Genomic DNA, 15,516 nt, shown 5'->3' on the forward strand with positions numbered 1-15,516 from the left:
AAGGAGGTACCTGTATGTTCCTCAAAGAAGAATGCTGTTTCTATATAAATGAGTCAGGGTTAGTTGAGGAAAGAGTCCAACGCCTACACAAACTAAGCTTAGAAATGAAAAAGCAACAATTCACTACAGCCGCTAACAATTGGTGGAGCTCTTCAATGTTTTCCCTTCTGGCACCCCTTTTGGGCCCCCTAATGTCTTTACTACTTCTATTCACTATAGGCCCCTGTGTGGTAAATAAAATTTTACAATTTGTCAGAGAAAGGTTTGATACCATCCAACTAATTGTCCTCCGTAGCCATCACCAGCCTCTCCTGCACCCAGAAAGTGAGGCTACATTATAAGACTCTGGAAATCCAAGATTGGACATCCAGTTACTTATGAGAGGGGGAAATGAAAGGACACAAAGATAGATGTGTACCCGCCCCCACCGCTACACCCTTTGTTCTGCTCTCTAATCTTTGCACATACCAGAGATTTCGTAAGTTCTGTGAGTACCTGTTTTTCTGCACATACCAGAGATTTTGTTTTGCACATACCAGAGATTTCATAAGTTCTGTGAGTACCTGTTTTTCTGCATGTACCAGAAATTTTGTAAGTTCTGAGGCAAGGTCACAAGACGTGTTTAAGTAAGATAAACTCTTGCTGCCATAAACCTGCTCTCCCACCTCAAAGGTTGAACCGAAATATCAGAAATGGCGGGAACCATAGTTAGCCAAATCGCCTTGTTCAAACACTAGCTAATCATATATCTGATTTGTATAATAACTCTATGCCCACTTTTCTTAGACTATATAACACTGCTCGGAGCTCAGTGGGGGAGCTCTCCTGCCTGTCTCGTTTCGCGAGCGAGGGAGAGTTCCAGGTTCGAACCTGTAATAAAGATCCTTGCTGCTTAGCTTTGACTCTGGACTCTGGTGGTCTTCTTTGGGGAATAAATGGTCTGGGCATAACAGACGCAGGAGAATCTCTTGAACCCAGGAGGCAGAGGTTGCAGTGAGCCAAGATGGCACCACTGCACTCCAGCCTGGGTGGCAGAGTGAGACTCTGTCTAAAAAAACAATTGGAGACACTGGTTATTTTACCAAGACTTAAACTAAAATAGCCTATTTTTAGGCAAAGTTCCAGCAAAAGCCAACTTAAGATGAGTCTATATGGCCAATCAATTCTCAATGTACTTTATGCAAATAATCAGGCAAGCATAATAAGCCCAAAACTTACCTTGCACACGAATTGGCCTTGCTATAATTTTCTCTTTAATAAATAATGGCAGCTAAAAAAATACTTTCAAGGGGAAAATGTAACACTTAATACTAGATTTCAGCCCTAACTTTTTCGAGTACAGATTAGATCGTTATTTCTTGGCTATAATAATCCTCTAGAATGTATTAGATTATAATTTTTCTTCATATTTTTAATTGGTGCCCTAATGGAATAAGTTTCCTTTTCTGTTCTGACATACCATTTACTCTTTTTTTTTTTTGAGATGAAGCCTCACTCTTGTCCCCCAGGCTGGAGTGCGATGGTGGTATCTCGGCTCACAGCAACCTCTACCTCCCATGTTCAAGCGATTCTCCTGCCTCGGCCCCCCTTAGAACCTGGGATTACAGATGCCTGCCACCACTTCCAGCTAATTTTTGTATTTTTAGTACAGACAGGGCTTCACCATGTTGGCCAGGCTCATCTAGAACTCCTGACCTCAGGTGATCCACCCGCCTCAGCCTCCCAAAGTGCTGGGATTACAGGTGTGAGCCACCACGCTCGGCCTCAATTACTCTTATAATTGTCAAACTATAATTGTTATTTATCTCTCCTTGTTTTACTTCCAAGGAAACCAAAGCCACGGTATTCTGAAGACCAGAGATATGAATCTCCCTCATTTGGCAACCCACTGGGCCCAGATCTGTTTCACTGCTAATGCTCTGCTGCTAAAACTTTACAAGCTGCCTCCCTGTAGGCCCAGGGACTATCGTGGAAGAGATGGGTGCATAGGATTGTAAGGGTCAGTTTTGAGGGATAAAACTAGGTCAAGGTCAAACCCTCCAAATCTAAAAGGGAGTACAAAAATGCCTAAATATCTGATAAAACAAGTTTAATTGCCTTCTAAACTATCATGTGTCACTTTTGAATCCACCACAACCATAAAAATTTTCTGCTTACTATAGAATTAAAAGGAAATATTTACTAACTAGTAAAATAACAGAATAAAAATACCTTGTAAAAAAGCCTTCTCGGTATAACACTCCCAATTATGAGTTGTGAAGATAAATATATCTATATCTATAGATATACACATGTTTAATTATTTTTCAGAGCAACGCTTATGTTTTATATAGCTAATTGGTAAAAGTCTGTAACAAAAACCAAGCTTATAGTAGCTCAACACATAGAAGTTAAAAATAAGTCAGTCTTGTAACTTTGCCTTTTGGTTTTGTTGTTGGCTTTTTTACTTAAAATAATTTTAAGAAGTAACAAATGCCTGTCCACATCCATTCGTAGCTGGCCTGGAACAATTAATTGGCTATAAGTCTTTCGACTCTTAAGGCTCTCAGCCATAGGGAGTCCTGCCAAGGGACAAAAAGAAATGCTACTGTAGAACTACATGACTTCTTCTGTGACAAAGCCTTCTTTTCTCTCCCAAATACCAGTATATAGTATATGGTGCAATACAAAAGTGGTGTGAAAAATAGATTTTTCTACTGTTAGGAAAAATAGATTTTTCTACTGTTAGCAAGTCTATAACAATTTAGACACTGAGGACCAGGTGTTTCTTGCAATTCATTAATACCCTCCTCAGGTTATTATACCCATGGAGACAAATTGCCTAGAAGAGACACTAAATTTATTGGATTCTGATTTAATGTCAGTCCTAGAATCCTCAAATAAGATTTATCATAAGGTTCAAATAACCCTTAATAAGGGGGTTGAACACATTGTGAGTTTGATCAAAGCACATAATAAGGCATACAGGGGCTTTTCTGGCAGATTGGCTTGTTTACTGCCCTCTGATTCTACCTATAACCTTGGACACTCAATCTTCACTATCTTTATTATATTTCTTACTATATTAGCATTATACAACTCTTGTAAATGTAATGCCAGATACAGCAAAAGGAAAAGGCACAATTAAGGACCTGGATCATGATAGATCGCAAAATACATCTGGCCCAGGAGTTTTGTTTGTTTGTTTTTACTAAACCCTAGGCCTGACTCCATCTCACCCCTTAAACAAATGGCTATTATACTGGGTCAGACCACGTCCTCCCCCATGGTCCAAATAGCTAATATTGATTGATTGATTGATTGATTGATACAGAGTCTCGCTCTGTTGCCCAGGCTGGAGTGCAGCGGTGCCATCTTGGCTCACTGCAACCTCCGCCTTCCGGGTTCAAGTGATTCTCCTGCCTCAGCGTCCAGAGTAGCTGGGATTACAGGCGCAAGCCTCCACACCCCGCTAATTTTTTTGTCTTTTTTTTTTTTTTTTTTTTTTTTTAGTAGAGACAGGGTTTCACCATCTTGGCCAGGCTGGTCTTGAACTCCTGACCTTGTGATCCATCCACCTTGGCCTCCCAAAGTGCTGGGATTACAGGCGTAACCCACCGCACCCAGCTTAATATTTAAAAGTATTACCATCAAATCAGAGAGCTCTAGGAATGAGCCTTCCTAGTGCCAGGACACCTTGTCAGATGGCCAAACCAGACAACTCTAGGAATGAGCCTTCCTAGCACCGTGGGACCTGCTGCTGTTTGTTGGCCTGAACATTTGTCCAAGAGAGGGGACTGAGGACTAAACTCTGATTTTTTTTTTCTTAATCCTCCCCAAATTCCTATCTGAGGGGTCTGGAGAGTCATGCCCTGCAAACCACAAATTCTCATCAGATGGGTTTTATTTATTTTACTGTGACTTACTTTCCAATCTGATTCTGGCATAACATGTGACAAATAAGAAAGTCAAAATATCTTACCTCGAAACATGTTTCTTTGCCATATCTTGAAACGGCCCTGAAAAGCTGTCCTTTGTGGGGGAAAATCTGCATTTGTAAAGAATCTCTATTAACATAGCTAGATCTTTTTCTTCCAGGCCCTTCTAATCCTAAAGAGATTAACCAAGAGACTACCACCTTTAAAAATCGGAATAGGAAACATTTGTCATCTATTGTCTCTAAGGGCAGCCACTGTAAGATTTTAAAAGAACCTTGGTCTCCACAATGTTTTATCTTAACATGAACATTTCCTTTCTATTGATCCCAGGTCTTTAGACAAACTCGACAAATTGTCACCCAGGAAATGTTTAAATTTACCTATTGTCTGGAAGCCCCCACTTTGAACTGTCCCACCTTTCTGAACCAAACCAACGTATTTCTTAAATGCATTTGATTGGTATCTCGTGCGTCTATAAAAATATATGAAACCGAGCTGCAACTTGACCACCTGGGACACATGTTCTCAGGACCGACCTCCTGAGGGCTGTGTCACAGGCCATGGTCACTCATATCTGGCTCAGAATAAACCTCTTCAAATATTTTACAGAGCTTGACTCTTTTTGTTCACAGTATAAACGCAAAACAAGTGAAGATCATGATTTGAGGCCAGTGTAAATTATATAAGAAACTCTTTTCTAATCATGAGATGAAAGAAAGCTATACCATGGATGGTTGGATATTTGCTATGCTTTTCATATACCTAACATGAGAAAGCTAAATATTTTTAGCTAAATATTTTTATATATGCTAATAATATAAGCTGGATTATCCTTGTTCAGGGTCTAACTTTCAAACTGAATTCACTTGCCCTGATGGTATCTATAGAGGCAAGACACAGTCATAATTTCTTACCCCAATACACATAAAACGTGATATTAAAAAGCATGCCAAACATTTAATACGTTGAAAGTACTCAATTTTACATGTAGAGTATCTGTTAGCAGTTTCTACGCGGCAAAAGCTACGTTTTTTGATACGTAGGATAGAACCTTTTCCCCAAATTGGCTCAGTCATTCTGCTTCTGAAAATACTGACAATAGAATACAATCATCTTTCCCTCCCCTAATCCAAATACAAATTTTAACATTTCATAATTGATTTCACTGAAATCGAGGAACTGGTGGGTAGAGACTAACAGAGCAAGATGGGAGTAACCATTTTGAATAAAAAAGAACGTTAAATATTCTAATCAGAAATAGAATTGCCATCCTACTATGGCCGTTTTGACTGTCTCATAATGTCCTGCTTAGATTTTATTGTTTATCCCCAAATATTTACTATTATGTGGGTTTGATTTTGATGGTGAAAACATGGTATTTGAAGCAAAATAATAAAGGCAATATAATTAGTAACTGTGAATTGGACCATAATAGGAAAAGATCATAATAGCGTGAGATCACTGTATTAATATTCTGAAAATTCTGGCTATCATTATTGATGACCTACATACATAATCTCTACAATAAAAATTTCTATTAACTTCTTAGGAACAGACTCACATTTTGAATTTCTTGGTTAGAAATTTCTTAAGTGGTAATGTTTCAACAGTCTACAAATATCAAACATATTCATAGCATAGCTCTCTACTAAATCAATGATCTCTAGTGACATGGAGATAAATTTTATTCTTTTTTTATAGTTACATATCATAATGTAAACATTTTGTAAAGATCTCTTGGTGGCATGTAAAATCTAAAATACAAAGGTTAAAAAGTGGTTTGCAGGCCGGGTGCGGTGGCTCACGCCTGTCCTCCTAGTACTTTGGGAGGTCGAGGCGGGCAGATAAGGAGGTCAGGAGATTGAGACCATCCTGGCTAACAAGGTGAAACCCCGTCTCTACTAAAAACATAAAAATTAGCCGGGCGTGGTGGCGGGCACCTGTAGTCCCAGCTACTGGGGAGGCTGAGGCAGGAGAATCAGGAGAATGGTGTGAACCCAGGAGGCAGAGTTTGCAGTGAGCTGAGATCGTGCCACTGCACTCCAGCCTGGGCGATAGAAGGAGACTCCGTCTCAAAAAAAAAAAAAAAAAAAAAAAAAAGTAGTTTGCATACCTTGCAATAAAGCTTTTACTAAAAACTAGGTAAAAACAAAATTCTCTCTCTCTCTCTCTCTGTTTCAGATGTTCAATAGCCATGCATGGCTAGAGGCTACTGTATTTGGATTGTGTAGATATAGGATGTTTCCGTCATTGCAGAAAGTTTTATTAGACAGTATTGCCTTCATCCCTCCATCTGCCCTTTAAAAAGAGTAGATCACAGGTAATAAACTAAAGTTAACTTTTACACTTCAAAAAAGAGTTTATAAAGTCTCATTTAGAAACAAAATTTTCTCAAGTGAGATTTAGTGTAATTTACAAATTAACAAATTTAAATGCAAAGACTTTTTTTTTTTTTTTTGAAACAGGATCTTACTCTGACACCCAGGCTGAATTGCAGTAACTCAATCACAGCTCACTGCAGCCTCAACCCCCCCCCCCCCCCCCCCCCCCCCCCCCCCGGCTCGAGGGATCGTCCCACCTCAGTCTCCCAAGTAGCTGAGACCACAGGTGCACGCCATTATGTCTGGCTTTTTTTTTTTTTAATTGGTTTTTTGTAGAGATGGGGTTTTGCCATGTTGCCAAAACTGGTCTTGAACTCCTGAGCTCAAGCAATCTGCCCTCCTTGACCTCCCAATGTCCTGGGATTAGAGGCATGAGCAACTGCGCCAGGCCTAAAGAAGTTTCTCTACATCTCTTTTTCTTCTGTGCTCCAGGTAAGAGAAAATTTGGCATGTATTGAAAATGTAATGTCAATAACATTGTCAGCATCCAAATAAATTATTTTAAACATGCATGAAAGCAGTAAGACATTAATCACATATTTTTCCTGCTGAGTAGTTCTTGTTCTCTTTTATTTGAAGTGTTAAGGAATAAACTTACTTTCAGAAAATTAAAACTTTTTTAGCCTACTAAGATTAGATGAAGTAATTGATTAAATTACAAAATGTATTAAATGTGATGATGGTAGTAATCTGCTTATTACACTTATTGGCCATCCCTGAATATACAAGTTCTAATGGAGGAATTGGGCTTTTCCTTACACACAAGTATTTTCATAAAATTAATTTTTACCTGTACAACCAGATAGTCCAGTTAAAACTGTCAGGGTGCAATTCTTCATGATAATTCTAGTCACCTTGTGACAACATTTGTCCTGGACTATCATTTCAAATTTTTTTTTTTTATATTTAGAAAAATATAAATTTTCTTACAGATATACTAATCTTTATTTAATAGTTGATTTTCCTTGTAAGAATGTAAACAAAAACTAAAAAGAAACGCAAAAATTGTGTTTAAGTGAATAAAAGGGGATTATTGAAAACTCAGTTTCATATTGAAAGTATTTTTTTTTCTTTTTCAAATATTTTTATTGACATATACTTGTATATAACAGTCTTGGAAGTTAGAAACCCCCCCAGGGGAGAGGGTAGAATTGCCTGTTTCCTGATCAGCTTAATAAGAACATCTCTCTCTAGGCAAAGGGTGGGCAGGCTTGCTAGTAGTCCCCTTTCAAAGACTGGGGGTTCCTAAATTTAAGTTCTCTTAGCTGTGACCCAAACCCACTATGTGTGCAGCACTCACCTGGTCTGATCCACCTCTCCTCCTTGGGACTTGAGGGAGCAAGGGAAACTGATGTCAGTGAAGCTCACACTGCCTGCTGTGCTGTGTATGACTCCTGCCTCTAACCCAGGACTCTCTGTCATTTCGCCAGCCTCCACCAAACTGTGACAAGCTAACTTGTAGCTGCAGGCTGGGTAGAATCTCAGACCTTACATGGTTCTCGAGAAAACATGAGAAGTAAGAACTAGTAGGTATGGCCTGAGAAGTCACAGACAACCCAACCCTGGGCCTGGGAGAGAGGAAGAGTGGGCAAAAAGGTGGGAGATGAAGGTGTGGGAGCTGTCGGAAACTGGGAACAAAACACATTTTTTATTGTAACAACTAATTGATTTCATTTTGGGCCAGTTAAATCTGAATCTCAAAGTAGAGGATGGATGAATAGTTCTTCAGAATAAAATGAATACGAGCTTTATTAATCTTCATCTTGCTTTTCCCAACCGATGTCAGTTCAAAACAGACTGCGCACTAAAAATTTTCCCGGCGGGAGGCGGTGGCTCACGCCTGTAATCCTAGCACTTTGGAAGACTGAGGTGGGCAGATCACGAGGTCAGGAGTTCCAAGAGCAGCCTGGCCAACATGGTGAAACCCCGTCTCTACTAAAAACACAAAAATTAGCTGGGCATGGTGACTCACGCATGTAATTCCAGCTACTCCGGAGGCTGAAGCAGGAGAATCATTTGATCTCGGGAGGTGGAGGTTGCAGTGAGCCAAGATCATGCCCTTGCACTCCAGCCTGGGCGACAGGGCGAGACTCCTGTCTTAAATAAATAAATAAATAAATAAAATTCCCACTAGTCAGTGGAACTGTTCTCAATCTTAAAGCCACCCCCCACCCCGTTGTTCTTGCATTGTTTTACAATCCTAAATCAATAAATAAATCTTTTTGTCAAAACTAAATGAAAACCGACCTGTTTGTCTTACACTCTCCACACACCCTGACTTCCCACTCGGCCACACCCTCCACCAACCGTGCACGCCCATGTCCCCACCCCCCAGAACCCCACCACTTCTATGCCCTCCACTCATTGCGTGCTAAGAAAAGCGTAGAAGAATGAGGAGACTCCCCTTCATAGAAAGTAATCAAAACAGCCAATTAAGTGAACTGTCACTTTCTGCATCTTTATTATTAAGGCGATGGAATTATATTTTGAAATTACATGGTACACTACTGAGTCCAGTCTCTAGTTATTCTGCCATACTTCCTCCTATCCTGTATTTCCGTTGATGTTGATGGTAAATTCCGTTGGTAAATTTGATCTTGGGTGGTTTGAATAGGCAGTCGGAGGGAAACTGGATTCTCAGGAAGAAGACCCCTCCCAGGTAGGAGGGGTCTTTGGGCCTCGTTTCGGTGGCCTGCCAGTGGAGCATATCGTCCCACACTGGCCCTGCTGAACAGTGGGGCTAGGAGTCGCCGGCCAGGTGGAGGAACTCCTTGTGGATGAGCTTTAGGGCCATAGTCCGCAAAACTTGGCGGGCAGTCCTCGGTACCCGGCCCGACGCTTGGTAGAGGGCAGCGGTGGTGATCCCTGGCTGGGATGGGCAGCAAGGGTATGCCTCGGCTGACGAAGGGGCTGAGGGCCGGCTCCGGGGTCGGCGGGGGCGCCGGGGGAATCGGACGGTGGCGTAGAGGCGGACTGACCACGATTGGCGCCGGGCGCTCCACCACAAGCGATGATCGGCAGGATACCTGTGGCTTAGGGTGACCGAGGCCACGCTTTCCAGTGTTGGAGATTCTGTGGTTTGGAGCTGCCGCTCCTCTTGCTGGGGGCAGCCTGCCCCAGCGGCTAGCCCCTACTGCCCACATCGGGGCGCTGGACACCCGCGCGGATCCGCTCTGTGAGATCAGAGGCCACGGGGGCCTCTAGCCACCCCACGCCCTCTGACGCTGACTGACGCGCTGCGCAACGTTGCCAAGGGCTGGGTCCACGGGAGCGGGGTGGGGCTGGAAAGGAAGGTGAAAGGTTGGGGGGAGGGGCGGGGCAGGACGGTCTCACTCCGTGCCTGTGCCTGGGCGGGCAAGTAGGACCCCAGGCACTGCCCTTCGCCCAGAGTGACCTGAAGAAATAGGAGCAGTTCAGTGAATGCCTCTCTGCCCATTACCCACAGTCACCTTTCCTTCACGGTTTACCTCAGAGGCCTTCTCCTCCCCTCCCTTCTCTCACCACTTGTGTATTTCCAGAGACATTCTCTTTTACAAATAACTTTAGTAGATTTACTATCAATATAATACTTTTTAAAGTAACTTTTGATAATCTTTTGGTAAATTTATTTTTTTATGAAGATTTAAGGCCTTCAAAAAATTCAATTTGGAGCTAAAACCACTTCAGTTGTTGAGGAACTCCTGACAATAAGAAGAAAGGGAGGGAGGGAAGAAAGGAAACCAGTAGTCCATGTGGCATATATAAACACTTCAGTTGTTGTTTATAAAAATGATCTTTTTTTTTTTTTTTTAAATAATGGTTCCAATAACAAGCATAACTGCAGAACAGAATGTCTCATTCTTGAGGCTTTCCAGTACTAATACTGATTCACATGAAACCTTCACTTACTTATATGTGGGAATGTAAAGCCAAATAAGTACCTTCAAAATAGGTTGGCCTGTCAGCCGTATCAGTTCCTTTCCATGAATTAAGTAATAATTCAATGAGGAGTTCTTAAATTTTGGTAAGAAATTATATTATATAAACTAGGTCATAGTTTCATTTATAAGATACTGGATATCCTTCAGTTACGAAAATCTCTTGCTGCAAAATTAGTTAACTAACATACCTATTCAACTAACTTGTGAAGGCAAGATAATTATTTGACAGTACTTTACAGAGATGAGAATGTAGATATAGAAGAGTGGATCTTCTAATAGTAGGTTAAAGTGTCAAACTAATTGAAAGGAACTTTCCCCAGTCTGTTGTGTTATATATGACTGCAGAAGAACAGGGTTTGTGTGCTTCTGAACAAATGAGTTATTGCTGTTACTGTAGTGAAATATCAAATTTTATTTTTGTTTATTTATTTTTCTTGTGCGACAGTTTATTCTTCCTGGGAGACCAATGAGAATAACAAGGGGTAGAGATCAATTAAAAACAGTCTCTGCAACTTCATGTGTGCTAGTATTTCATATTATATTTTTAGTGGCTTTAGTTTATATTTTTTATTTCAATAGCTTTGGTGTACAAGTGGTATTTTGTTGCGTGGAAGAATTATATAGTAGTGAATTCTGAGATTTTAGTGCATCCATCACCTGAGTAATATACGTTGTACCTGATGTGTAGTTTTTTTTTTTTTTATCACTGGGCCCTCTCTCATATTCCCACTTTTGAACCTTGAAAGTTTATTATATCACTCTGTATATCTTTGCATATTCATATCTTAGCTCCCACTTATGAGTGAGAACATATCGTTTTTGCTTTTCCAATCCTGTGTTACGGCACTTAGAATAGTGGTCTACAGCTCTATCCAAGTTGCTGCAAGTTGCATTATTTCATTCCTTTTAATGGCTGATAGTATTCCATGCTGTATATAGGCCACATTTTCCTTATCCACTGATTAATTGATGGGCACTTAGGATTATTCCACATCTTTGTAATTGCAAATTATGGTGGAATAAATATGCAAGTGCAGGTATCTTTTTGATGTGACTTATTTTCCTTTGAGTAGATACCCAGTAGTGTGATTGTTGGATTGAATAGATCTACTTTCAGTTCTTTAAGGAATCTCCATAATGGTTTCCATAGAGGTTGTACTAATTTACATTTCTACTAGCAGTGCTTAAGGGTTCCCTTCTCTCCACATCCATGCCAAAAACTATTGTTTTTGACTTGTTAAATAATGGCCATTCTGGCTGGGGTAGGGTGATATCTCACTGTGGTTTTAATTTGCATATCCCTGATGATTAGTGATGTTGAACCTCTTTTTATATGTTTATTGGCCATTTGTATATCTTTTTTTTTGTTTGTTTTTTGGTTTTGTTTTGAGACAAAGTCTCACACTGTCCCCAGGCTGGAGTGCAGTGGAGCGATCTCCGCTCACTGCAACCTCCACCTCCCGGGTTCCACCAGTTCTCCTGCCTCAGCCTCTTGGGATTACAGGCATGAGCCACCGTGCCCGGCCTTGTATATCTTCTTTTGAGAAATGTCTATTCATGTCCTTTGCCCACTTTGTAATGTGATTATTATTGTTTTCTTGGTGATTTGAGTAACTTGTAGATTCTGGATAGTAGTCCTTTGTTGGATACTTAGTGTGCAGATATTTTCTTCCATTCTGTCGGTTATCTGTTTACTCTACTGATTATGAAATATCAAATTTTAAAGTCTTCAATTAAAATAGCATTTTGTAAGAAAATTCGAAAAGAAAACCAGGGCTAGTTATTTATTTAGGAAGCATATTATTACAAAATGTTATATAGTAAGCTTCCAGAGTTTTCTTTTTCCATTGTGATGAGACTTGAAAATTATTTTGCAAGACCAGATGCCATTAACATCAACCTTTTTGATTGAGTTGGGAATAAGGATCATGTAATCTTGTGTAAGTTCTCTGTTGGGAAAAAGTGTAGTCATGATCCCCACATCTGTTCTGTGGTAAAATCCTGTGGAATATACCTTTTACATTCACCTGCACTTCATCTTCAGTGTGGCTGTCTTAATTTAGGATGTAATCATTTATCACCAGACTACAATAATATACTTTTAATAAGTATCTGTGCTGCTAATCTTGCCACTCTCAAATCCACCTTCAACACTGCCATGTAGAATTATCTCCCTAAAGCATAAATTAATTCCTATCATAATCCATACTTAAAGCTTTCAATAGCCATCCATCACCTAAAGGGTAAATTCTAAATTTCAGGGCTGCCCAATTAAGTCATCCCCAGGGAGAATTAAACTTCTCTCTGTTAGGCTACGCAGAATCTTTTGTGTGTCTTTAATACAGCATGTATTATACTGCATTGTCACTATCTTTTTAAATGTTCATCCTCTTAACCAGTCTGATAGCTCTTTGATGTGAAGATTGGCCTTGATCATTTTTGTCTCTTACTGCCCAGTATATATTAGGTACTCAGTACTTTCTGGATAAGTGCATGCATTCATTCAAGATGAATGATGGCTGGTTGCAGTGGCTCTCGCCTGTAATCCCAGTACTTTGGGAGGCCGACGTGGCCAGGTCTCCTGAGGTCAGGAGTTTGAGACCAGCCTGGCCAACATGGTGAAACCCCATCTCTACTAAAAATACAAACATTAGCCAGGTGTGGTGGCATGTGCCTATAGTCCCAGCTACTTGGGAGGCTGAGGCAGGAGAATCACTTGAACCTGGGAGGGAGAGGTTGCCGTGAGCCAAGATTATGCCATTGCACTCCAGCCTCAGCGACAGAGCAAGACTCTGTAAAAAAAAAAAAAAAAAAAAAAAGGAATGATATAACTTGTACACAGTCATTGATATAAAATTTCTCCACCTAACCTAAGATTTAAGTCAGAAACATTACAGGCCACAACATGTTATAACACAATAAAAATAAAAAGCAATATAGTGAGAATACATTGCATTTTTCTTCATTTGACAAGCCCTCAACGACAGTTCAAAGCCACTTTAACTTTTTTTTTTTTTCTTTGAGACAGGGTCTTGCTCTGTCACCCAGGCTAGAGTGCAGTGGCACAATCTCGGCTCACTGCAACCTCCGCCTCCCAGGTTTAAGCGATTCCCCTGCCTCAGCCTCACGAGTAGCTGGAATTATAAGCATGAGCCACCGCGCCTGGCCAAAACTTTAGCATTTCACTTAAAATGTGTGGGGTGGAATAAATTATTAACTATTAACTGTTTTTCACTTTTCATCACCCTGTGTAGCTAAAATGTGCCGTCTAGTTATCTAAGACAAATAGAAGCTCAGCAACTGATTCTTTAATCTCCCATGGCTGATTTTCCTCTCTTTGCCCTTAACAGGAGTTGACACAATTACAGAGTTGTCTTTGGTTTCTATCACAAAAATAATAAAAAATCAATATAAGGTTAATGAGGTTGTTGTGTCAAAAAGATTTTTGGGACTATTTTTTAATTATTCAATTTCGAGAGTTCTTTATCATGAATGCAAGTCCATTATCATACATATGACTTGCAAATATTTTTTCCTCTTCTGTTGCTTGTCTTTTCATTCTCTTAACATTATCATTCAAAGAACAGAACATTTTATTTTGAAGAAGTCCCAATTTGTTGATATTTTCTTTTGTGGATTGGGATTTTGGTATCTTACCTATTAAATCTTTGCTTAACCTAAGGTCACAAAGTTTCTCCTATATTTTGTTTTAGGAGTTTTATACTTTTAGGTTTTAAATTTTTGTCTGGGATCCATTTTGAGTTAACATTTGTATATGGAGAGAGTGACCAAGATGGCCGACTAGAAGCAGCTAGCGTGCATGGCTCTCAAGGAGAGGAATGAAAGGGGTGAGTAAATACAACATCTTCAACTGAAACCTTTAGGTACTCACATTGGAGCTAATCAGTGAAACAACTTGACCCACAAAGAATGAAGAAAAGCAAGACAGGACAGTGATGCACCCAGGAGCAACGCAGAGCCAGGAGAACTTCCCTGCCTGGGTAAGCAGTGAGTGAATGTGCCACAGTGAAACACTGTGCTTATCCCATGGATCTTTGCAACCCTTGGGTCAGGAGATAGCCTTGTGAACTCACTCCACTAAGGCCTTCAGTCTGACACACAGAACCATGTGGAGTCTTGGCAGAGCAGCTGCTCAGGCATGCGTGGAAACCCTGGAACCTTAGATACTAGGGATTTCTGGCAAAAGTAGCTGCAGCTCCAGCAAAATAGGAGGGTAGACCCCCATACATACCCCTAGGAAAGAGGCTGAAACCAGAGGGCTGAGCAGTGACAGCTTGAAGGCTCTACTTCCACGGCACTTCATAAGGTAAGACCCACTGGCATGGAATTCCAGCCAGCCACTGGTAGTGGCATTGTACCTCCCTAAGAAGGAACTTCCTAGCGGGGAAGGGTGGGCCACCATCTTTGCTGTTTGGGCACCTTAGCCATTCCACCCTTCAGGCTATGGAGAGTCCAAGCCAACCAGGGAGCATAAAGGATCCCTCAGCACAGCACAGTTGCTCTACCAAAGCATGTCCAGACTTCTTTAAGCAGGTGCCTGATTCCATTCTTCCTCACTGGGCAGGACCTCCCAACTGGAGCCTCTAGCCACCCCCACCATGTTCTGCAGCTGACAGAGATTTGAATCCCCACCTTGGTCAGTGCTCATAGAGGGAGGGGTGGGCCACCATCTTTGCTGTTTTGGCAACTTAGCTGATCCAGCCTTCAGGCTTTGGAGAGTCTGAGCTGACCAGGGGTGGAAGGGATCCCTCAGCACAGCACAGATGTTCTACCAAAACATAGCCAGATTACTTCTTTAAGCAAGCCAGTGGGTCTTATCTTATGAGGTGCTGTGAAAGTAGAGCCTTCAGACAGACTACTTCCTTAAGCAGGTTGCTTATCCCACTTCTCTTCACTGGGTGGGACCTCCCAACCAGGAGCTCCAGCCACCTCCACTGGTGTTCTCCAGCCAACAGAGAGTTGAATTCTTCCTGGGACAGTGCTCCCAAAGAAGGGGTGGGCTACCATCTTTGCTGTTTGATCAACTTAGCTGTTTCAGCCTTTGGGCATTGGAGAGTCTGAGCCGACTGGGACGGAAAGGATCTCCCAGCACAGCACAACTGCCCTACCAAAACATGGCCAGACTACTTTAAGTGGGTCCCTGTTCCCGTTCCTACTCACTGGGTGAGACCTCCCAAACTGGGCTTCCAACCACGCCTGTTCATGTTCTTTGGCCAACAGAGATTTGTAAACTCCCTGGGACAGAGCTCTTAAAGGGAGGGGCAGGTCACCATCTTT

At 41.2% G+C, this 15,516-nt stretch overlaps 1 protein-coding gene across 1 annotated transcript; it reads right to left on the bottom strand.

The window, feature by feature from the left end:
• Positions 1–8,735: 8,735 nt before the first annotated feature.
• LOC112616391 (formin-like protein 14) lies at positions 8,736–9,847 on the bottom strand. The gene has a single exon (XM_025373352.1). It carries the CDS (start codon positions 9,439–9,441, stop codon positions 8,803–8,805), a length of 639 nt encoding a protein of 212 aa, XP_025229137.1. The 5' UTR covers positions 9,442–9,847; the 3' UTR covers positions 8,736–8,802.
• Positions 9,848–15,516: the final 5,669 nt, after the last annotated feature.

The sequence above is a fragment of the Theropithecus gelada genome, chromosome X, assembly GCF_003255815.1.
Source record: "Theropithecus gelada isolate Dixy chromosome X, Tgel_1.0, whole genome shotgun sequence".
In the NCBI taxonomy this organism is placed as follows: Eukaryota; Metazoa; Chordata; class Mammalia; order Primates; family Cercopithecidae; genus Theropithecus; species Theropithecus gelada.

Bases quoted from the DNA above. Each gene is read 5' to 3' on its own strand.
- LOC112616391 (XM_025373352.1), bottom strand. From the start codon at position 9,441: ATGTGGGCAGTAGGGGCTAGCCGCTGGGGCAGGCTGCCCCCAGCAAGA.